This window comes from Poecile atricapillus, chromosome Z (genome assembly GCF_030490865.1).
Source record: "Poecile atricapillus isolate bPoeAtr1 chromosome Z, bPoeAtr1.hap1, whole genome shotgun sequence".
Classification (NCBI taxonomy): Eukaryota; Metazoa; Chordata; class Aves; order Passeriformes; family Paridae; genus Poecile; species Poecile atricapillus.
In genome coordinates, this window is record NC_081289.1 from 92,618,665 (window position 1) to 92,642,120 (window position 23,456).

Genomic DNA, 23,456 nt, shown 5'->3' on the forward strand with positions numbered 1-23,456 from the left:
TCTAGCGTCAAGGGGGGTTCACCACATTTTTGGATATGGATGGGGTGGCAGCTGTCCCATGAGGCCCTGCCAGTGAGGGAGGGAGGGAGTTCAGGACCCATTGTGAGACAGGAGCTGCCACAGTGGTTTGGGCTGTTATTCCCACCTGGGATGGGTGGGATGGTGGCACCTGTCTGAGTACCTGCTGTTTGGCAGGGAACATGATCTGTGAGGGATGGATGCTATCACCTTTTACAACTGTAGCTTTACTGGTTCGTTAAGAACTGCAACACTTCAGGTCCTACCATCCTTCTAAAGAAAATGAGTTCTGCAAAGACTTATTCTCACTAGCAAGCATGGAGCAATTCTTCTGCTGGCTAGTCTCTGGACAAGGTGTCTGTCTGGAACTACAGAGGTTCAGTTGACTTTTGTGCCTTTAGAGTGTTTGGGATTGGCTCCATCTGTTAGGCAGGTGGTGACTGTTCTTCAAAAGGCTGAGGTGAATGAAAGCAGCTGCTCTCTTGAAGGTTTGCCAGAGTCAGTCTCCTAACAAATCCATCATTTGCTTCCTTCATAATTGCAAATAAGGCAATCAGGAAGGCAGGCCAAGACAGTAGGTAAAGAGGGAGAAGATGACTGATATCAGCAAGGAGGTATGGATTAGCCAGGAAACCTTCTGCAGATGAGGTTTTACTACTAAAACTGCTTCATGTATGGTGGGCCCAATAGTCAGATTGAAGAGAAGAGTGGAGAGGGTTGAACAAAATACTGGTTCAGTGCTGAAGCAGGGGAACGAGGAGCAAATGATGTACAGGACGTCTGCAAAAGAATATGGAAGCTGAAGAAGCGGAAGATTGACAATGCTAATCAAGCCAGGAGACCCAACAGCATCAAAATCTGTTTTGAAACTTGGCTGGAGTGATTGTAGAAGCCCACAATGAGGAAACTTTCAGATTTTCGTAAACTATGAAGCTTCTTAATTATTTAATCCTTTCCTCTCCCTTTCCACCACTGCAGCTGATGCTTCAGAAGAATGTTGATCTGACTCAGAAGTATTGCCTCCCACTTGTTTCCATAGGCATTTTTTGTTGCATCAAACAAAGGAAGGCACTGGCAGCATGTTTGTTGGGCCTTGCTAGTAATACACCCACTTTTTTTTTTCCTTCAAAAAGAGCTGATTGCCCAAACACTTACACTTTTGTAGATAAAGAATTCAGCCAAAGAGAAAATATGCTAATAATTTTCTAAGCTGCTAATAACTGTAGTTTACTAAAGTGCAGCAGCATTGTAGAAGTGACACTAATTGCCCTGTTGCATCTTGACTTAGAAATGAATGCACATTCAGAGACTGTGTAAATGTAACAGCAACTTCTGGAAAATCTGGGTCTGTGTGAGTAGTTTAAGGGCATCATTGTGAATACCGTGTGGCTGACTACAATTAGGTTTGAATGCAGCCCTTCTCCCATTCACAGTTCTTTGTAATATGGTGCAGGCATTGAAAAGCCTTCTCCCTGTAGGGGGCAAACACAAAGCTGCTGGTGCAGGCTTGACAAGGAGGAGCAAAAGCAGCCCCCTGGAAAGCTTGCCTCATTCCACGAAACAGGTGAGGCATGGGGCCTGTGTGTATCCCACTGACCCCCTCCTCCAAACCTCCTCCCACCCATGGTGGCTCACCCCAACATGTGCCGTTTTCCCACACCCAGCCAGTTATCCTGGGCAGGTGCTGTGGCCTGGACTGTCTTGAAAAGCTTTCTTTTGCCATCTACTTCTGTGCTTAGCTATCTCAGTATCTTCTTCAAGTAATTGATCCGTAGATTGATTTCTGCTCCTCACAGTGATCTTCATTGCCACGACCTCACAAAGTTGTCCCCAGATTCTGCCACAATGTTTTGAGGAAAAAAAATCAGTGACTCTTTTAAATGTGTTTTTTTGCTCCTCCAAGCAATCCTCACTGGCTTCTCTGCTGTGCTGGGAGTCCTTCATGCTCAATTGCTAATCCCTAGCGCTGAAAGCTCCTCCAATAAGAAGCAGTGTTTCCTCATAGGTTTTACCGCATATTTGTCTGTTTTGGTGCATAATTATATGTCCCACACTAATTGCATAGACACATGCACTTCCAGAATTACATGCTGTCAAAAATGCATGCCCTGATTGGACTGTTACATGCATGTGCCTTATGGATTGCAGCTATGGTGAGAGGATGGGCTCTTACTTGCTAAGAGATTTGGGCGTAAAACTGCACCTGTAGTTCTCTTACTGAACTTGAATATCCAAATATGATGTGAACTGGAGTGCTTCACACATTAGAGCAGTGGTGGTGATGCCTTAAGTTTTAGCTTTCATATTTTTCAGATTCTGAGCTGCCTAGGTGTGTTATTCTGAGCTTCATGTTAAGTGTTAGTGAGCTCTCTTCACAGAGTAGGTAGACAAAACAATTCCTTTCCAGCTTGAGATCAAGGACAATCGTTACAGGTTTATGGCCCAAAAGCATAAACAACAGTGGACTGAAGAAGGATGGAATTTCATAATCTGAAGCTATAATTGGACAAATAACCCAAATATGCAGATGGACCAAAACTTACAAAAATGCGAGACCTCATGACTGGTTGTCCATTTTGTGACCATTTTTAGATCCATCTTGGGTGTAGCCCTGGCCATGCTCTTGTACTGCCCAATCCTTTAAGGCCTTTCAATTAACACCTACTTTATTCTTAACTCTGTCTAGCCTCTGTTCTAGGTCAGCCTTCTCAAGGCATCAGTGGAAATAGACATGCTTTAGTGAATGCAGTCCCTGGGACAATCGAGTGTATTTCCAGCTCCATGGTGTGCAGGTATGAAAAGCACAGGAGCCAGAGGCCCTTCAGTTCTGTTTTGGCTCTGCAGGGAGATGTGTTTCAGTGGCAGGAGAACACATCTTCATTAACTGATTTTCTGTGTCCATTCAAGATATGCTTTTGTAGCTACAGAGAACGTAGTTAGCTACCAAAGTAGTGGCTTTGATCTGTCAGATTAGAAGCAAATATTAGCAGGATAATTGCATACCCATACCTTCTGTGGAAAGGGACAGCTTTCAGTCCTGCACTTTGCACAGAGTGCTTTAGGTGCCACCATACTCCTTTTTGCACCAGCAAGTCAAGAAGGGAAGATGTAACCCCAAATATCAAAAAGGTATTGCAGTCTTAAATCTTGTCACCTGAGTACTTGTTATGTACCTGGAGCTCTGCCAGCAAATCAAGGGCAATTCTTGCCCTTTCAGGTTAAAAGAAGCCTTTATCTATGATTCTTTCATTCCATCTGCGCCTACTTGAAAAAGTAAGCACTTTTTATACTTACTCTGTATTTGTTTGCAGAGCATCTGATTTCCTGAATATATCATTAACAGGACTAAAGAAGAAACTGGCCACATTTAGGTATTTAAATGATGAAAAATACAATATGCTTTTAGAAAAGAACTGCTATAAACTTCAGCTGGAATATTTCTAAAGTCAACAGAAAATGAAGAAGTGAAGCAAGTAAAACCAGTGAAGTTTGTCAAGTAAAATATTTAGACAAAAGCAGGTTGTTTATTTTTAAAGATTTTTTTCTAGTGTTAAAGCACAATTAGAAAGAAAATATTAATGGCTGAGTCCAGCTTTGTCTTCAACTGTGGATGAGTGCATAATTAGACAGAAAGCTCTTCAGAGTGTTTTTAGAAAGAGCTCTTCTGGGTGACTGGCTGTAATCCCTTAAGGTGTGTCAAATGCATTTGACTGCCTATATAAATCCAGAAACAATGTGATTGTTCAGGTCAGTAGTAAGTGCTGTTGTGCTCCCTGTTGATCACCTTCTGCTGCAGTGTGTATTAATAGCATGCTGGATAAGGGACAGCAAGAAGTGACTACCAGACAAAGGTGCTCTTGTTGTTAGCTACTGAGTTCATGGGGTTTGATCAATGGTATTTGCTTTCTGATGTGCCTCACACATAGAATCACATATGGAAAGCAAGACAGAGACCTCAGGTACTACCTTTGTGTTTTAAAAGATGAGTCAAAGTGAATAATGTATCACTCCTGGTTTTCATGATTTAGAAAGTTAGCAAATGTTTTTTTGAAGAACCATGTTTGCTTTGTCTTTGGTGTTTTGGATTGTTTTTGCCTTTTAACAGTATAGAATTATTGAGAAGTTAATTGATGTATTTACCAACTTAATCAGGATTAAGTTCCTTCAGACTTCACTCTCAGGAAGTTCATTAGGCTGCTTGATCAGTAAAATCTGCCGATATATAAGCATATATAGTACGTATTTCAATAATCTCCTTGTGACCAGAGGCAACACATCAGGGAGAAACATCAATCCAGTACATCTGCACTACAGATCAAAGAAGTGGGAGGGAGGATACCATGGCTGTGGTCCTTCTCGTGCTTCTTGTGGTGCTCTTCATGCTATGGGAGTTGCAGATGCTTCCTGTCTCCCAAGTGTTATTGTGTGTGGGTTTCCATGTGGGATGGAAAAAGACCCCATGTCTTTCCAGCACCGTGTAATTCTACTCTGTGTTTGATGACCAGGATTGAGCCACTGAGAACTGAACATTCCCTGCCATTGCCACATCATTTGTCCTAACTTGATGTGAATCACCAACTCTTTGGGCACATTTCATCTGTTTCTGCAAAGCACAGGCAGTAATACTTTTCATCAGTAGAAACATTATGTGATTTCCTTTAGGTGTGGAAAGCATTTTTAGAGTACCAAGATGATAAGTGTTGTATATTGCATATGCAAATCTTTGAGTAATCTAAACTGCCAAGGTACTGTTAACTTAGAAATTCAAAGCTTATTCCTAGTCACAGAGCAAGACACAGGCATGAACTAATGGCAAAGGGAGAGGATGGTGAGTGTGAGATTCTTAAATGAGAGTTTGTTTTTGTTTTAGTACCTTTTCCAGCATACGGTAAGGTAACTTCCTATTTTTTGTGTTAATGGCTTGCCTTGCTTTCCCACACTCTGAGAGAATGCTTTAATCTCAACTTCAGGAAGTGCTAGGATTTGTTTTCCAAATAGTGTTTCCTCTGCAAAAAAATTAGGTGTTCATTTTTTAAGACTTCATAATTTTGCTCTCTTTTATTTTAGAAATCTTCCAGAATCCCTGAGGATGACATCAGGTTAAGAAAAAACAGAGACCAAAACTGTGCCAATTTCTTGGAGCCAGCTACTGTGCTTGCTACAAAGGAAGAGAAAATGGAAATTGAAGTTCCAGTTTCTGAACATAAAAGCATCACCACAGTGGCTTCACCACATCCAATAGACAATCCAACCCACTTCTTTTCCCCTGCCTCCAGCAGAAATGGACTTAGGGACAGGCATGAATCTCTGGACAGTGAAGTTGCTAAAGAGATCAGATACCTAGATGAAGTGCTGGAGGCAAATTGTTGCGATTCTGCTGCAGACAGTACATTTAATGGGACATCCTCCCCTGAACCAAGTGCAGTCTCCATTATGGATGGTTCAGGAGCATCTGCTAATGTCAATAAAGAGTCAGTATCCAGTGAAAGGGAAGAAAACGTAGTAGACAAGCAGGCATCCTTGGAGGTTGAGACATGTGAAGCTAGTATAACAGATGAGAACCTGGAATCTAATGGCCATTTCTTGGGTGGACTGAAAGAAGACACTAGGGAGAGTCTGAAGGTGCCAGGAAGTCCTACTTCTTCAAACAGTTCTAGAAGATCCTCTAAGGATGGAGAAACAACTCTTACAACCCTTAAGAAAGAGGCAAAGTTTGAACTGCGAGCCTTCCATGAAGACAAAAAGCCCTCAAAGCTCTTTGAAGATGAGGAAGAGAAGGAAAAATACAGAGTCCGCAAAGTGAGACCATCGGAAGAAATGATGGAACTTGAAAAAGAAAGAAGGGAACTCATAAAAAGCCAGGCGGTCAAGAAAAACCCCAGTATTGCTGCCAAATGGTGGAACCCTCCTCAGGAGAAGCCCCTGGAGGATCAACTGGATGAGGAGCATCTGGAGTCTCACAAGAAGTACAAGGAGCGCAAGGAGAGGCAGCAACAGCAGCAGCAGCAAGGTGCAGCACCAACATCCCCCAAACAGGTCAGCTGCTCATTTGTATCCCCAGAGCCAGTCAATATCAAGAAAGAAGATATTGTCACAGAGCAAATTGACTTCTCGGCTGCCAGGAAGCAGTTCCAGCTGATGGAGCATTCAGGTCCATCTCAGGGTCAGGCCCCACCAAGGCGTTCAGGAACACCCAAAATGTTCTCCATCAAACCCTTCTACAAAAGCCTCAATTCTCCATATATGGACAGGCCAGTGTCCTCTGTGACGAGACCCGTTTCAGTGTGTGGACAAACTGGACAGCTTGAGGGTACCAGTGCCACAGCTGTCAAAGCACAGAAAGTCTCCTGTAGCTCAGAAGATGACAAAAGCACTCACACTACCACGGCTGACACAGCAAGAGAGTTACCTTGCAGTGATAGCCCCAGAGCTGGACCAACCTCAAAACTGTGGGCAGAGGATGGAGAATTCATGAGTGCAAAGGCAGTCTTCACAATGGTGAAGGATGATGGACAGGGAATTCTAGATCACTTCCCAAAGTCAGGCAGCGCCTCTTCACCTCCAGAGGAGCTTGACTCTGGTTTGGATGACCTGTCTGTCAGGTCTCAGGATACCACTGTCTTGGAGACCCTTTCCAATGACTTCAGCATGGATAACATAAGTGACAGCGGTGCCTCCAATGAGACCATGAGCGCCCTGCAGGAAAGTTCTCTAGCGGATTTCTCTCTGCCGCAGACCCCACAGGCCGAAACTCCAGCAGAGTGCAGGGCTGAAGGCATCTCCAAGTCTTTCAGTGACCCAGGCTGTGATTCACCCTCATCTGCCTTGGCAGACTCCATGCTGATGGATGACCAGCTGGAGTACCACGCTGGCCTGCTGGTTCAAAACGCCATCCAACAAGCCATAGCTGAGCAGGTGGATAAAGGAAACCCGAAGGATGATGAAATCCCAGCAGAGAAAGAGGTCTCAGCCAAAGAGCAGCCAGCCAGCACCAGGCCAGCTTCAGTCTCCAAGGAGCATCAGAACCCAATGTTTGAGCCACCCCAGGTGTCTTCACCAGTTCAAGAAAAAAGGGACACCATACCAAAGACTTCAAAAGAGGAAGACTCAGGACTCAGGGAAGGGAAGAGTTTGCAGCAGTCACCCATGTACTCAGCCAGCCAGCCATTCCTTGTGGAGGAAAACAGGCATGAGGTCAGCTATTTCAGCAAGTACTCAGAGGCAGCAGAGCTTCGGAGCACCGCCTCTATCCTGGCCACACAGGAGCCTGAAGTGACCGTGGGCCCTTTCAAGTTACGGTCAAGGAAACAGCGGACTTTGTCGATGATAGAAGAGGAGATCAGAGCTGCCCAGGAACGAGAAGAGGAGCTGAAGAGGCAGCGGCAGGGTCTGCAAATGGCACCAAGCCCTGTTACAAAGAGCGCACCACCCATGCCCACCAGAACCGTGTCTTACAAAACTGCACCAGGTAAGAGCCCAACGTGTCAGAGGCGAAATGAAATGGGACTGACGGGTCAGGTATGGTTTAGATTTTATGTCATTTTTTTTAATGAAAATATTGTTTTGCAGGGGGTGGGAGGGCAGGTGACTTCATCTGCTTGGAAACTGCATGGGGCAGCTTAATTTTCTGGCCATGTGCACACCTGCAAAAAGTTATGTTTTTTCACAAATACAGTGCAGAGATGCTGATAATCTTTACTAAATGCTGTTCTGTATTCACTCACTGCCACACTGTAGCATGATATGTCCACTGTAGTGCTCAGACCACCCACTGAAATTTAGGATCATCTCAAGGAAGTACAGCTGCAGTTTCTACAGCTGTGTGGCTATTTGAAAGACAAACATCCAAGGCCTCCCTTAATAGGCTTCCTGTTCTCTTGCACGTCATTTGGGAAGGAGATGTGCAGATTTTGGGATATGAATCAGACTTCTTTTTCTGGGTGCTTTGCTTTCTGTTTTGAGGTCTTGGTCTTGATGAGCTTTGTCTTGTAAAATGTTATCTAGAGCTATGAGTTGCCATGTATTTTAGCTGATATTACTCACTACTGAATTATAACAGGCATCACAAACAAAATGTTCCACAGATTCAGCAGAAGTCCTCTTGACTGATCAGTTTCTGGGTTCTTCTGCTGACATTCACAGCAGTTACAGGATATCTTTCTCCCTCTTCACCTTCTCAAGAAATAATGTCAAGCACTGATGCCTTCTAAATATAATACAGAAAAAAATACATCTTAAAAATCCCCAGAAACACACACCAGGCTTATTTCTGTGTAGTGATTTTTATTAAGCATATACATATGCTTTGCAAGTGCCTGTAAGATTTAACAACAGTGATCATCATGAAAAAGTATTCATTTTACCAAGAGTACTTAAATTTCTTTAAGTACTTGTCTTTATTTCTACTGGTGCAAATATGAGCTAGTGGTATTCATTTTCTTTTGAAAGTCTTTGTAAGCTTGAATAAGATGTAGATTTAGCCCATTACTCAATATGATTGTGAATTTGGAGTTTTATGAAGCACATAAATAGTGAATACTTAGTTTTGTTTCTTCTGCAAAGAGGATGGTCTTAACATGTATTCCTTGAAAAAAATGTAGCAAATACCAATCTTTTCTTTGAAGTGGTGTTATTATAACTCCTCCAGTACAGCATTTTTCTTAAGGATCCTCTCTAATCTGAGGTGTTCTGAGAAATGTCTGACAAGATGTGAATACAGGGCACCACAGACGTCAGTTAGGAGGACTTTGTTTCGTAAAGGTGTGCTCACGACTATGTTCAAAAACAGTATCATCTGTAGCTGAAAGTGCTCAAAATGGGGCAGATAATGATAGTATTTTACTTAGAAGTGATGTCGGATGGGCTGCTGACACTAATGCTTGTTTTAACAGAGCTTCTGGGAAAACAGTGTACACACTTCTGGGAAAACAGTGTAGTTTCTCTACACAACAAGGCATTTACTTTGTGTCTGTAAAAATGCTTGTCATAAACTACATTCTAGAGAAAATTATAAACTTCTGTTTATAATGAATCATTCCAGACAGTTTCCTTTAGATGCCCAACTGCCATATGTTCAAGAAAGAGAATAGGGATCTCTTAGCCAATGACTCAAGCTACTGCAATTTGCAGCCGGTGACAAGGCAAAGAAATAATTTCTAGGAAAAAATGAATATGTGGCAGTGTTTCAGAATATCATTGATAAAAAAAAAAACAAAACTCTAAGAACACTGCCAAAGTTCTTAGTTCTTCTACTTTTGGTGCTTTCTGAACAGCAGATGTGCTCAGCATAGCTCTCATCTGCAGAACATCAGCTCAGGACCCTTAGCATTGGAAGGTGTGTAATCATCAGTTCATCTCTTCTCTGCTGTCCCTTTAGCCAGCTGTATTGCTGTTAACGCCTGCAGGCATCCTTAGAAATAGGGTGGAGGAATACCATGTAATCCCTTGCAAGATTGCAGAAACTTCCCTTTTATTAGTTACAGAATCTTTTCAATATTTGTGAAAAAAGGATAAATATAATTTAGCAGAGGCACAAACATCAAGCTGTTCGGGTAGACAGAGGTGACATTCAGAGCAGAAAGGAAAAGCTGCTTCTGGTTGGCCCAGTAAGGAATATGCTGTAGAATATGTCTGGTACTGCAGTATGTATATCTAGTTTTACAAAGAAAAGTAATTCTACTACTGATGATGATAATAATAATAATAATAAAGAAGAAACGGAGGTATTTCTGTCAGCAAATTGCCTTTTTCAAATAAAGAATTGGCACTAACATCAGGATAACTCAGGAGAAAGGGATTAAGGAGTCAAGTATAAATTTGAAAAACCTGTTTCTAATCCTTAAGTGTGGAAGTGCATACTCAGTCTTTTGAGAAGGTATAATAATAAACTTAATTAGCAATGGCTTAACAATCAGGCTGATTTTAGGTGGACGTCTGGACAAAGTAGCTTTAATAGGACTCCTGATGTTTCCTGATTATTTATTACTGCTGCTCCCCTTCACTTCTTTGAACCAGGTGGACACTTAGCTAGGTAACAGAAAGACAAACCACAGAAAGAGGCTGCAGTGAACTGCACTGTAATTTAACTGAAGTGTGGCAGATTAACACAATTCATATGGTGTATGTGCCCAGTAACTGCTAATTACTTCAGATGGCTTTACTCACCATGACATGCAACTTTCATAAAACTGATGGTAACACTCAATTTGTCTGCCAGTCACCCAGAACAATGCAAAAGGTCTCTTAGTAATAAACATATGTACTGCTAACAGTTGTCCTTTAAAATTGTTTGTTGATGCTTCAAGGCAACCTTTTAAATCATCTCAGACCACTGAATTGAGACACAGCATAATTTCAGTGAAATGTATACACTGGAGAAGACCTGTGGGGCAATCCTGGAAAGGTAAAGATGAAGAACCTTTGAATTTTTCCAAAAAAAGTTGGCTTTCTTGCATGAGGAACCTCAAGATAGACCAAAAATTACCAGAGTATTGCTATAAGGGTAGTCACCATGTATCCCAGCTGTGAGGGATGTGTGTGTGCTGGCCTTTTCTTTCTTCTCTCTGCTTTCTTACCCTGAGTGGCAGCTGTGGAGCCAAAGACTCTGTCAGAGGAACTGCTTCAGCCTTGAAACCATTTTCCACTTCAATTTTTCTCCAATAAAGACCTATGTTTAGGAAGCTTCTCAGGTTCAGCCATAGCATGAGGATACTTTTTGTATGGTGGTAAGAAAAGCAGAAACTTGGAGGCAAGATGTTTTGCGGTCATTGCAAAATTTTTAATGCCTTTTTATGTACATTTTTTACAGGTACAGAATGAGGATTGGATATAATACATATGCATGAACTTCCTTTTAAAATTAGAATTTTGAGAAAGGATAGAGCAGAAATGTTTACAGAAGATGCTGTTTCCTTACCCCTTTACAGTCACTGGTATGAAAAAAAGAAAGTTAATAATTTTCTCCAAGGATTCCTCTGGAGTGCTCATCAGTCATCCCCAGAAAATTTCCAGGAGTGCCTTAACAACATACTAACCCAGCTCATTTGCCCTTTGCTTTCTTACTCCCTCCTACTGGAAGATGTCTGTGAAGTGAGAATCTTTTAGAGGTTCTTTATTTACTGTTTGTTTGTTTGTGATTTTGCATATTTGCATTGCTCACCTGGTGCTCAAGAAGAGCAAAGGAGTCCACCTGGTGTGGTAATGAGGCTCTGTATTACTGGAGGGATCTTTTCTTTGATGTACTTCAGCAATCCCCTGACTCCAGCACAGACTGGTTTCCTAAAACAACCTGTCCTGCTGAAATGTCTTATTTTGAATTTTTTCTCTGCTATGCAAATAGCTTTAAAAAATTTCAACAACATTTCTAAGTAAAAAGTAAAGATGTATATGTAGATGTGAGTTCATATAAATACACGTATGTATAATACATGTTACATATATTGTATACTTATATATATATACACACATGCAATACAAAGCTTGGAGTCAATTATTTTGAAGGTCTTTTCCAACATGAATGGTTTTTGCTTCTGTGATTATAAAAATTGAAGGGCCTCCCATCCAGGGTGAACAGTTGTGCCTGAAGATAGCCCCTTTCTTTAATGGAAACCCCCAAAACCTATTTGCATTGTTTTCCAGGCAAAGAGGAGTGGAAGGATCTCTTTTCAGCCGTTAGTTTTGTCCATAGATTTGAGCATCCTGTGGTGTGTCTGTATCCCTGGAGAAGGTACAAGTTGGGCAGGGATCTGAAAAGCCTCATTCTTCCTTCATTGCATCCATCCATCCAAGGCAATTGCTAGTGTAAGAACGAAGCAATACAGCAAGATATCTGACCCTTAATCAGGCCTTCATTTTCAGCACACTTTTTTACCCACTGGGCCTAACTGGCAGGGTGACAGTAGTTTCAAGTCTCTCCTGCAGTCTAAGCTGTCACACATGGGTGCAGCTGGGCAGCTCAGGACGCACTGTTAGCTTCTGCTTTGGCAGCACAACTTCTGCTTGTTTGAGCGAGTCCTGATGCAACCTGGAGAAGAACCCAGGCCCATAGAAACTCCCCCTCCAGGCTCTGGTAGGGTGGTACAAAGAGGGTGGATTCCCAGCCACATCACCTCACTGCCCAGGTTAAATTAAGCCTGTAATGAAAAATTAATCATGCTGGGTTTTTCAACATTGATCAGAAATTTAAAAAGCCTGGCAAGGGGAGTTCTTGTAAAAATACTTCAGCAGTGTTGGCTCACTTCTTTCAAGAATAAATCCTGTTGATTCTTACTGGAGATTTCAAGGCTGCTCTCTAGTGGCTGCAACTGTCATGATGCTTTTTGCTTTTTGAAGGATCAGCTAGGGTTTTCATTTGTTTCAGTAACAAGTTTCCTGAAAATCAGCATGATCCTTCTGGTTATTTCACTTATACATAAGGGGTTTGCAGTGGGTATTTTTCTCCTTTTATGGTATTATTCTTTTTACATGCATTGAAGTGTCTTATTTCAAAGAGTTGGTGATGGTCCCGTGGAAATGTGGTTTTGATTCAGCATTTCTTTCTCCTATCACAGCTGAGAGCCCCCACATATCATTCCCATGAGCTGCCACTGTCGTCCACATTCTCCCCAGCAGGACATGGTGGGTGATTCACCCCAAGTCAGTGCCTGGTGATGAGAAAGGCAAACTGCCCTTCCCAAAGAAGCATGGGTTGTCCACCTGTGAGCTCTCCTGCAGCTTATAGTAGCAGTGTCTTGTTCTGGTGTGCCTTTGTGGTCACTGTGCTCAAAACAGTGACCTTACATTGGGTGCAATGGGGTCAGCCAGAGAGAAAAATCAGTTCTCTCTGGCTTTCCTTCAACCAGGAGGAATCTCAAAGGCCCTATCTGAACCAAGAGTTTATAGGACAGGAGACCAGGAGCACTCTGTGCAACCTGCAGGAAGCTGCTGCAAGGAAGACCAGCACTGGGGATTGATCCCCAAAGCCTTTCTTGCTTACAAAGCAGAAAAAAAGCACTGGAAAAAGAGAAGGCAGCTGGGTTTAAGACACCTTCTTTGGATGTCTCATGCATGGTCTCTGTGTGTTGCATTGGCTAAGCAAGAAGAAAATAATTTTGTGGTTTTCCAGAATCTTACTAACATTTCCAAATCGCATAAATGTATCCTGTAGGAGGAAACGGGTATTTCAAGCAGGTAATTTTGTAAACTGTGATTTTGTAAAAAAATTTTGTAGTGTTTTGGTGTAGTGGATTACAGGAAGAGGGAGAGTTTTTTTAAAGTCCATGACCATCCTGATATAACAGATTGTTTCACAGACTTCATTCCAAACTCCTTCCTCGTTCAAAACCTGCTGAAAATGATTCTCCAGCTGTCATCTTCGGTAAACAATTTGTGATTCTTCAGCTTAGAAAGGGTCATTCTTTTTCATGTCATTGCAGGGAAGATAGAGAAGATCAAGCCTCCTCCATCCCCCACCACAGAAGGCCCTGCCTCACAGGTGGACCCTCCACCCGAGGAGTCTGCAGGAGCCCAGCGACCCAAGAACCTGATGCAGACCCTCATGGAGGATTATGAAACACACAAAACCAAGAGACGAGAAAGGATGGACGACAGTGCGGTAAGTGCAGTTCTCCTTTTCCCATTTTGCTCTCTGCTAGAGACCATAACTTGCAACAACCAGCAGACACTGGAAAAGATTATTTTACCAGAATCTGCTCAGATGACCTTGCAAGTGGGTAAGGATGTTAACACATCATAAGGGACAGGTGTTCAAAATGGAAGGAGGCAGATGAGTGAGGAGTGTGCAACTGCACACTCATATTACATTTCATTTTAGTTAATTATGCTAACTAATAATAAGAACAGTGGGTAGCTGCCCTCCAATTGGTAGATTCTGTTAATTCACACATCACCAAGACCCTCCAATGTGTTATTTCGGTGACACTTTGAAATTTGTGGATCAAGCATGTATTCACACCTGTGAATACAGGTAAACACACCTGTTTTTGTAGACCCCCCCAAAGTACAGTCCAAGTGTGCTCAGTCTTCACTTTAAGTTGGTAACTTCCCTAGAAACCACACGTTGTGGAACTAGACTGGGAGTGTCTCAAAAGTTAACTTGGACCCTTCAACAGCCAGCGTGTTGTTGTTGGATTTGTTGTCTTTCTTCCACATAAGCAGTAGTAGTTTATCTGAATTAAGGTGTTCTTTATTAAAGACACTAATATGAAGACCCAGAGATTTTGTAACTGGAAAATTCAGGAAAATCTTTTTCCTAAGAGAGCATGAACTTTTTCTTATTTAGAGTCATTATTACTGTGCAATATGCAGAAGATAGTCAGATACAAATTAAATGTCAGACTCCTTAAATGGGCACAAGGTTTGCTGAAGCAGCCAAAGTCCTCCAGACATTTCCCGAAGATGTCTGAGCAATGACCCTGCTGCCAAGGACTCTCCAACAAACTGCTTTCTAGTAATGCTCATTAAAGGCAGGCTCTCATTAGGGGTATAGATATAAGTGAAGGTTTGTAATATGAATACTGCACTGGCAGCTTTTAATCACTACTTGTGAATATTGCACAGTAGCAAAAGGTACAAAAAATCAGAAGGAATGGACTATGGAGGGACTATGGACTGTTGCACTTTTTTGCACTAACTAAAAATGCAGATGGATTTCATTTCCAGTGCACACCAGAAACTTTCTGGTCCCTTATTCTACTGAGGCCACTGAAAAACAAGGTTCCATTGTCCATCAGACTTCTACAGCAGACAGAAAGCCAGCTTGTGCACAGGAGCATGTCTCATTCTGGCAGAGGTGTCTTGGGGCTACATCATAGGAAGGGGCCATTCTGGTTTCCTCTCCCTCCACAAAGCACCCAGTGAAATTGGGTGGCCCCACCTGCTCTGGTGAGTGCTGTTTCCTGGCATCTCCCCAGAACATCTCTCCCTGAAGATGCTCAGAGGCTTGCAGGGCAACTCCCATGACCTTTGCAGAAGCTGAGAGGAACATTAGAAAAAGTTGGGTATAAAACACCCACTGTGCAAACCAACACTGGAGTTCCATACCGAGACCATCACCCTGGTGGCTGGAAACTTCAGCTGCTTTGCTAGTGGGGTGGCACTCAGCTTGTACTCACCCTGTGCTCTTCCTCTGCCCCTGTGAAGAGTGAAGGTGACCTGCCCTGCCCATGAAGTGGTGGCTTTTGGCTGAAATCTTAGCTCCTGCTCATTTACCTGAGCAGAGTTCCTCAAGTGTTTGCAGAGCTGCAGATGTGCTCTGCAAAGCAACTGACCACAGTTGCCTGGTCTCTGTTACAGTTTGAAGTGATGTCAGTGCTGGTCAGTGGTCTGGGCAGTGTCTGAAGTGTGCTCTGGGTGCCATCTCAGCTCTCCACTACTGCCCAGTCCCTGACCGCGCAAAGATGCCCTGCCAGAGCATTGGTGCCACTCAGACAACCCGTGGGATAGATCCTTCTCTGTCATGAATTTTCAAGGCTTCAGTGAATTTGCAGAGTCCCAGTGCACACAGTGCTGGGATTTGTTGTCATTCTCCTCTTCTGTAAGCCCACTGCATGAAGCCAAACAAGATGTTTTTGCTGCTGCCCACCCAAAATCCTATTAGAGGTCTGTGTCCTGCAGAGCCCAGGGAGAACTTCCCGAGATCAGCAGGAGTGTTTTGTTTCTTTCCCCTGGCTTTTTCCGCTCTCCTTTGGTAAACAACTCTGCTATTGACAAGGGAAAGATAATTTTAATAAGAAATGCTGCACTTGTACTGCTGTCAGTTTGAGTGAATATTTTTACAGTCCAGACTAAGCAACTATTATTTAAAAAACAAATAGCTTTCATTTGTCAGCAGAGAGCATTTGAACAGTGTTCTCAGGAAAAAGGATTTCTGTAACTAAAGAAGCAAAATAGCAAATCAATGCACTATTTTTAAATACATTAAATACAGTGGGAGAAGGAGCAAAACTGACAACTAGACAGCTGCTACTTGGAGTATCATATCCTGAGAGCTCAGTGTGGCTCAGCGTTGCTCTTTGTGAGTGAGGGGAACCAGAGACTTCCTCAAGTACTGGGAGCAGTCAGGGTGCCTGGCACAGCAGCCATGGTCTCCTAGATGGAAAGATTTGTTGGAAGATTTCATGTCCGCAGGAACTTCCTCTCATGCTGAGGACAGCAGCAGTACTGATGTATAGAGATCCACTTTTCCCCTGAAAAAAGGACACAAAAAAATACAGGAGAGTGGTTTCAGTAGGACATTCACCCTCTAGTCTCTCCTTCAGGCATCACCACCTTCTGTTTCATGTCTGGCTTCAGTGGCTTTAGTGGCTATAACGTGGCCTCTCGGATCAAGGCCCGTGGGTTATGCCTTTCAGAAAGAGAGGGCAAGTGAAGCGCATCTTGGAAGAACTTAGCTGCTCAGGAAAGGGAGCAGTTTCTTCCAGAGGATGTGTTGCAGCACAGGTTTCAGCAGATGAGTGAAAGAGAAAAAGCAGCAGCAAGGAAATGGGTCAAGCACTGATGGTAAACAAGACTGAGACTGGCCAAGCAACATCATTAAAATACTGCCACCAAACTGGCTAGTACTTCCTTTTTATTTTTTTATGACACTAAGTTGCTTGAAGTTTTATACTATGGAATGTGCCAGTTCTTGGAATTTCTGTAATTTTTTCTTGTTTCCTAGTTATAACATGCTTGTTCAATGTACTAATGCTGGTCTTTTCCCTTTCTACCAGTACACCTGTAAATTACTGTCTAGCAAGGTTACTTCCGAGGTACTTTTCAAGTGCTTGTTTATTTTTGCTTCTTCTTGCATGGTGATTCCAAGTGCATGTTGCTGCAGTTGGTATTTCCATAATGTGTGTCAGTGCCATTTCATACAAAAAATGTGTGTGTGTGTGTGATATTCCCTTATATCTCTCATCAGAAAATATTTGTGTGGCTGGTTTTCTAACCCTTGGATTCTAGTTACAATTTCTGCCATGGGAGGGGTTGTAATTAAAGGGATGGGAGCTGTTGGCTGGGACTGGAGCATTCCTGAGGTGAGAAATGAGAACTTCCCCATAATTCCTCTTACCATTTCGCTGGCAAAGCTAAACCTGGGATCCAAGCATCTTCAGATGCTGCATGAAATTTCTGTGGCTTTCCTTTGTCTGTGATTACAATGTATTTAAGGCTATCAAAATCTCTAGTATTTTGTAAAAAAACCTGCACACCGCTCTTTCGTATGTGGAAGAGTCAGATACAAGTGCATGGCCTCAGTCTGTTCCATTTTGTGAACCTTTCCTTATCCCTGTCTGTTGTGATGTGATGACTGATCACAGTTCCACAACTTAGCATCAGTGTTTGTCTCAGGGTGGAATAAATCCAGATCTATCCAATAGAGGGTATTTACAGTGACATTTGGTATTTTAGCAAAGTAGTAATTGGCACAGTCCTTATCCCCACAAAGCTGGACTTTGCCAAAGGCTGTAATTTTAAGAGCAGGTAGTTGATACTAACTACACTTTCACAATCTTTGTTAAGAATGAGGTGCTCAGTAACATGTATATTTCAAATACCTGTAATTTTCTCTGCAGATTGTGGTAGTGACTGAAATTCATTTGTCCCACACCAGCATTTTTTTCCTATTCCATAATATACTTGACTATATCAGCTATCTCAAGACAAGTACATGAACATTTTCTGGCCTGGAGAGTAAAGCAAAGAAAAGTCTATGCCATTTCCTATTCATTAAATAATTTAGAGTGGTTTTTATCACACTGATACAAGCCAGTGATTGATCTTTGTGTATTTATAGGTAGTTAAATCAGTGTCAGAGCAGTGTGCTTTCAGAGTCCTGGTTTTAAATAGAGGTTGTGCCTTTTCTCCTTCATAGTATCTGCACAATAATCCAAGTCAGGATTTGTGAACAGCAAGTAGCGATCAGAGTGTTTGATGTTGTGTTAGAAGCAAAGGGTCAGGTGTAGATTTTACAGGTCCAGACCATGGTCTTCTGCTAGGAAGAGTTTTGTGTCCACCTTGTGTAATGGTAATGATACTAAAAGTAAGGAGCTGTGAAAGAATGTGTATGAATGGTAAGGGGGCTAGAAATAAAAAAGACTGTAGGACACAGCAATTCCTCATTCAGGTGAAGGGATGTTCTCTGGCTATTATTCCCCAGCATCCAACCTCGGACTGAGGAAACCATGTGATTCTCACTGGAAATCTTCAGCTAAAACCAGGCAGATTGTTTCAGAAAGAACAAGAAGACTCAAGGCACTATATGCCCCTGCTCTCCACTCACCCCACAGCTAAGCTGTGTCTCCGATTCACCAGAGCCTTCCAAAATGCACTCTGGTGCAGGCAGGTGGCTCAGATTTAATCACCATTGGCAGCACTGTAGCTGTCCCAGTTGTGCTTGCACTGAATTGGGAGCAAGGGCTTCCATGCAGTCATCCTGACAGCTCCCTCTGGAAAGCAGAAAGCAGCTCCCCAGCAAGGCACAGTAACTGCTGAAGTTCAGCTACCACAGCAACTGCATCCTGCTTCATTAGGGTGATGTCTTGCATCACCCCCAAATTCCTGCAGCCTGTACTAAAAGCACATCCCACTGCTTTTTAAAGAGACCTATGTCCCTGTCCCCTAAATAGGACATTTTTATCCTCCAAACCTTCTGTTTCTGACCTTACAGCTATACATATATTCAAATGTACAGATCATTAGCTTGAATTTCCTTAATACCAATCATGTTGTAGCAGATAACTGCAGTAAGGTGACTTTTATGCAACATTAAAGGCTACTGCTGAAAATTTTTGTGTTACAGAAGAGAAGATGAACATACTAGATTTGATGGCTTAGGGCACACAGTTCATGTTTTAATAGTGAGAAGCAGCAATTTAATACTGCCATTGTCTTGTTTCAAGGAAACACATTTTAATCTCTGATACCCAGCTCCTCACTGTGTTTACTAGCAGTCTGGTATTCAGTAAACAGCATTAAATAGTAACAGTAAAGAAAATACCTCCATGCTGGAGAAATAGATGTTCTCTCGGTAGTTCCAGTTTTATTTAGAGCATTTAGTTTACCATTCCTGAGCAGGAATGCTCACATCTGCAGGAACAGGCAGCCAGTTCCCTGCATTTGTGCTTCCATCTCTTTATGCACGCTGTGCTCCAGGAATGTTTTCTGAAGCAACTTTACCACATAGCACTCACAGATTTTAGACATGTAGACCTTTGCATTTTCTGTTTTCTTTTTTACTTTTAGTTCTTCCAGATTCAGACGGGAAGAATCAGTTAAATATTAAACCTCAGAAAACCTGTTTCACATCCACATCAGATTTCCCACTACTGCTCAACAAAAATTGTCTTTAACTATATAGCAGTCAGTTTTCTGACTACTCAAAAAACACCACTACTTCAGTGGTTGTGATAAATATTATTTCTGCTAAAGCGTGTATATAAATATATATTGCTTCCTATTGTTGTCAGTAAGACAGCAGTTATTAAAGCTGTAAGCTATGTGCTGGATTTGTTAAATCTGATGGAGGGAAACTCAGTATGGGCTAGTCTCCATCTTTAAGATGGATAGAAAAATTATTCATACACCTGTTGAATACACCAGCTGGCAGCTGTTTCAATTTTTTCCCCCCTAAAACCCTCAAAAATAAATTAAATATTCAAGGAAAGAACCCTCTGCAATTCTTAGCGAGACCTCAAGCTGCAACCACAAGATCAGAAAAAATCTTCTGCAGAGAGATAAAGAGCAGTTTTTACAGCCCTACATATCTTTTGTTTTTCCCTCAAACCTACTTCTGCTCTCCAAGTTCTTCTTCTACAGCTGGTATTTAAATCACCTCTGCCAAATAAGACATTTTATGTAACATTGCTTTTTTCCCTGATGCCTTTTCATTAGGACATAGTTCATAGGCTGAAGAAGCCTAAGCTTAAGTGAAGCGTCTGCTTCATGATCTTCCGGATGCATGCAGTTATGGCCCTGGCTGCCTTAGGACACCCTGAGCAGCAAGCCTGGCCCTGCCTGCTCCCACTCAGCTGTTGCAGGGCATCGTCAAGGAGGGTGTTTGGGAGGCATTGTGGTAGCATTCTTGACTTGCTGTGGAGAGCCTGGGAGTGCTGCACTCATTGTGGGTCTAGAGACAGCCCCGAGACAGGCCAAATATATTTTGAAATGGAGTCAGTTGGCTATTTTTAGGCAAGCAGCTTCCTGGGTCATGAATTCAGTGTTCCATTGAGGAGTCCCAATTCCCCACTCAGTCATTCCAGTTGCATGCTATAATTATGCCACTGTTTCCTCTAGCGGGTCTAAAACTGTCACAGCCTTGTGAAAACAAGGGTTGTTTTAGGTCAGATGCTCTTTTCAGTAGATTAGAAGAATTATTCTGGAATAACTATTCAAAAGGTTTATATGCTATACCATTTAGTGTTAATACTGAGCCCCAGACTTGCTTTCCTGCAAGGTTGAAGACTACATTCAATGTCCTCATGGTACCTCTGATACGAATCTGGATACAGTTTTGCTTGGAGAGCCAGCAGCATTTGTAGAATCAGACAAACTTGGGGTAGATGTGCAGACCAGGGATAAAGGGAAGAAACCCTATTGCCATCTTTTAAGACAAATACAAGCTGACTGATCCAAAGCAGGAATCTTCAAAGTTTAAGTGTCCTGACTGTTCCGGTCCATCACCAGAGACCCTCACAGTACTGTGATGTCCAGTAAAGAAGCTGGAGATTTCAAACTGTTCTAAACTATGTAAAATCCATTTTATTTTCAACTGACATATCTTTGCAGGCCAAATTCCACACACCTTATTTAAAAATACAGTGGCAGTTTTAATTTGAAATTTATGCTGAATGATGCACTGATACCCACTTCCACTTTTGCTTCTGTTGCTCAATTTGGGGTGTCAGGCATTTCTTTTCTGGGTTCAGGCATTCTGCAGGGTGAGTAACTCCAGTACACAGCTTACAGGCTGATGTCTCAGACCAGTTTTTTCCTACTGATTTTTTTGGGGCGGTTATTTATTTATTTGTTTGTTTGTTTGTTTGTTTGTTTATTAATAAGTTGCTAGGTTTATCAGCACATTTGCCTTCTGCTAGGATAAAAAGAAACACTTAGCCCTGGTCCCTCCTTTTGGTGGTTGTTCTGCAAAAAGAGGGGGCATGATTTTGGGCAAAATTTCAGAACAAAATCCCTCTAGTGGACCTGGACTAACTTTGTAGCCATGGTCAGTGCTGAGCATGAGATGGAGTTTTTGTTATAATTCATCTCTGTTGGCCAGATTTTGTCTTCAGTTCTTTGGCCTGTTCATAGTCATAGTCAAAAGAAACTAAGAAGGCAAAGAAATACTAATGCTGGCAAAAGTCCATCCTGTCTTCAGCTTCTGAGTGAAGGTCTAGAGGTTACAATTAGCGTAACTGCAGTAGTGCATTCTCATTCCCATAAGCAAAGTTACGGTGGCCTGTAATTTCAGCTGGCAGTTCAGAGCAGATTTTCTGATACTGCCTGTACAGGAGCCTAGCACCTGTGTACTCTTCCAGCCACAGCTTGTCACAAGCTGGAAGAAGAATTTCTTTAGTCTTAAGTTTTATTGTGGTCAAGGCTTCAGTCCTTACTACTTGTGATTTTCTTCACAGAAGAGTTAAATACCATTATCCTGTCTCAAAAGGTCATCTGCTCTTCTGCAGTCAGGGAGTGCACAGAGCAGCTTGCAGGAAGCATTAGGGACGAGGCATGGCCAGCATTGCTTCAGTGAAGAGTCATGTATTTGTTGTGGGATTTTTTTTAACTGATGTAAAAAACTTCAAAAGTTTGCTTCTTTGGGAGGGATGGTTAAAATGCACTGGGGGAAGTTGACATTTCCAGCTCTGTAGTTTCATAATGGAGCTGTTATTCAGTGTTGGTCAGGGAATAACATTGTCATGTGCTTGTGTAAGAAGGCTCCATACCCCTTTATATCTCACTGCTGTGTGGAAAACACCCACAGCCATGCATTATTTGCTGAGGAGTACCTCTGACACATCACAATAATGCCTTTTGGTGTTGTCTCGTTTTCCTTTTGACTTTCTCAAAACACATGTTAAATCTGTTTCTTATATTTTTAGTTAATTGTTTATGTATGTGAATATGTACACACTGTGTGTATATACTTGTGTGCATGATGTGTGTGTATGAAATACATAAAAATGTATCGGGCCCATCTTGTGCCAGGCTTTGTAGGCCTTCCTTGTGTAAATCTCCTTTTGCATGTGAGTGATTTTTTCACTCCAGGAGCACTTTTGATCACAGTTGTGCTGCCACCCAACGACCACCAGAAGGGGCAGGGTCTGGAGGCAGGTGCTGCCTGGTCCTGCCTGAGAGGGTGATGTACTGATATAGGCAGCTGTCTGCTTACTGGGCTTCATGTGCAGCTCCAGAGCAGCCTCTGGACAAAGCTGCAGGCTGGTTGCTGGCTCCTGGTACTGAAGGTGTGCAGTTTTAGTTTAAAACTTAACTAAACTTGACCCTGGGGAGGAAGCCAGGACCCTGGGATGGGGCAATTGCAGCTGGCCTGCTAGAGGTCAGCTGGGGCTCCCCTGCAGAGAGCTGGACACTGTCAGATAACTCCTACCACTTCTGTCCTCCTGTGGTGTGGCTTTGCTCCTGTGTGCCATCCCCCCACTTTCACATCATCAAGTGCTTCATGGCATGTCTTCCTTCTCTGCACAGGCTGTGGCACTGCAGCCCTGTGGGGAGGGCTGGCCTGGCTGGTCCCTGCCCACCCGGCTGGTCCCTGCCTGCCTGGGCACACAGTGTGGGACACCTTGAGAGCAGGGCCAGCTGAGTGACAGCCTGTGCTTTCCTTTTCTCTCCTGACCAGGTCCTCGAGGCAACCAGGGTGAACCGCAGGAAGAGCGCTCTGGCGTTGCGCTGGGAAGCTGGCATTTATGCCAACCGAGAGGAGGACGAATAACCACGCTGCAGTGTGAAGACAGCAACCAGGCATGCCGGAACCAAAAAAAAAGAGAAAGGAAGAAAGAGGAAGAAAAAAAAAAAAAAAGCGAACACAAAAACCCACCATGAAAGCAGCAGCATTTTAGTCCAATATTTATTAAATACATGACAAACTCGATGCACATAGACACAGAAATGATCCAGCTCCTGGCAATCCTAAAACTACAGGAAAAAACACACCTAGAAAACAGCCCCTTCTTCTTCCCTCCATCTCCCCTCTGAAATAATGCAATGGAGAGGGTGCAGGGGGTGGGAGCCCTTGGGGGTGGGCACAAGAGGGTGACTGTGCCCACGGACCAGACAGGCTGCAGGCATGTGGCAGGAAGTCATTCATGGAGGAGTCTGCGGCCAGGGCTCACACTTGCATTTCTCACTGACTGAATTGCCAGCCCTGCCTGCCCCCAGGACCACAGTCCACCCAGCAGCTCCTGTCAGAACCTCCTGAAGTTCCTTCGCCTCCCACAGCCACTGCA

The 23,456-nt window shown here is 42.9% G+C and overlaps 1 protein-coding gene across 3 annotated transcripts in view; it reads left to right on the forward strand.

Moving 5' to 3' along the window:
- Positions 1-23,042, forward strand: part of PALM2AKAP2 (PALM2 and AKAP2 fusion) — a 265,174-nt gene extending 242,132 nt beyond the window's left edge. For 2 of the 3 annotated variants that reach the window (XM_058864758.1, XM_058864760.1), the window contains 4 exons: positions 5,086-7,486; positions 13,431-13,609; positions 16,728-16,766; positions 22,850-23,042. In XM_058864758.1, the coding sequence (XP_058720741.1) occupies positions 5,086-7,486; positions 13,431-13,609; positions 16,728-16,766; positions 22,850-22,942 (2,712 nt within the window). In that variant the 3' untranslated portion in view covers positions 22,943-23,042. The remainder of the gene's footprint in view (positions 1-5,085; positions 7,487-13,430; positions 13,610-16,727; positions 16,767-22,849) is intronic. The other variant, XM_058864759.1, reaches the window with a different exon arrangement.
- Positions 23,043-23,456: the final 414 nt, after the last annotated feature.